The 1,048-nt window shown below is 39.5% G+C and overlaps 1 protein-coding gene across 1 annotated transcript; it reads left to right on the top strand.

Moving 5' to 3' along the window:
• Window positions 1–847: 847 nt before the first annotated feature.
• On the top strand, window positions 848–1,015 carry SARC_17057 (hypothetical protein; the record flags this gene model as incomplete). The annotated part of the gene is made up of 1 exon (XM_014288842.1): window positions 848–1,015. A coding segment is annotated over one exon (168 nt), but the record flags the coding sequence as incomplete, so codon positions are not given.
• Between the last annotated feature and the right edge of the window lie 33 nt (window positions 1,016–1,048).

The following is a 1,048-nucleotide window of genomic DNA, read 5'->3' as shown; positions in this document are numbered from 1 at the left end:
TGTATATATAACTGTCTGACTACGAAGTGGCCTGGGAAGCCACTTCAATCGCGGATGAATATGATATCATGAGTTTCATACACTAGTAAAAATATACTCACGGGCGTCGGTGTACTCCATTTTTCGCTCTGTGTATTCCAATTTAAAGATCAGTTATTTCAATTCTTACTGAAGTACTTTTCTTCTATGTGTCCCGATTCAGCTGAATACACTCCATTTTTCATTTCATAGTTGTCAATTTACACTCTGTGACTGCAACTTGAAGAGTGCCAATAGCTACTCATAACTTTGATCTGATTGCGGCACGAGAAATAATGTTGGGAATCGGGAATTGATTCGCACAATACTCAGCCTACCGTCATAATTTAACTGATTTGCAGGTGGATGTGGCACGACGAGATATCATAGAGATCGGAGATTCGGATGACGACGGCTTAGATTTTGACGAAGATACGGCCGATCTTGACAGACAGGAAGGTGTCAACACACATCTCAACGACGTACACAACGTGAAAGATACCCAGGTAATTGGCGAATATATATATATTTTTGACTATATGCACATATACGCCAGCGGCATTGTATTTGTAGCGCGTTGACAGATCATTCTTTTGCGGCCAGTCTATCATATCGAGAAGTCTTTTTACATTGGTAATACTGATTTTTGCCTCAATATGGGCAACACACATGCTAACAGTAAATATATGTATAAATGCGATATACAACGTTTCGAAACTATTTATGAACATATGTATATGTAAATATGTTTTGTCTGTAAGCAAATACGCAGCAGAAAATGTCAAAATCTTTATATTCAAATATATTTTGTGTCTATGCAAAAACTCAGGGACGAGTGCTAGTGAATCTGGACCATGACCCTAGCGAAGCGGATGTTTTCCTTCTCCCCGAGTTGGCAGAGAAAGCCAAACCACATCAGATAGGTGGCGTGCGGTTTATGTACGATGTAGTGGTGGACTCTATCGCAACGTATGGAGATGGCAGGTATATACGTTGATATTCTCCGAGTGCTTGTATTGAGTATAAATTA

The sequence above is a fragment of the Sphaeroforma arctica genome, assembly GCF_001186125.1.
Source record: "Sphaeroforma arctica JP610 unplaced genomic scaffold supercont1.9626, whole genome shotgun sequence".
In the NCBI taxonomy this organism is placed as follows: domain Eukaryota; class Ichthyosporea; order Ichthyophonida; genus Sphaeroforma; species Sphaeroforma arctica.
This window is presented reverse-complemented; position numbering and strand designations above follow the sequence as displayed.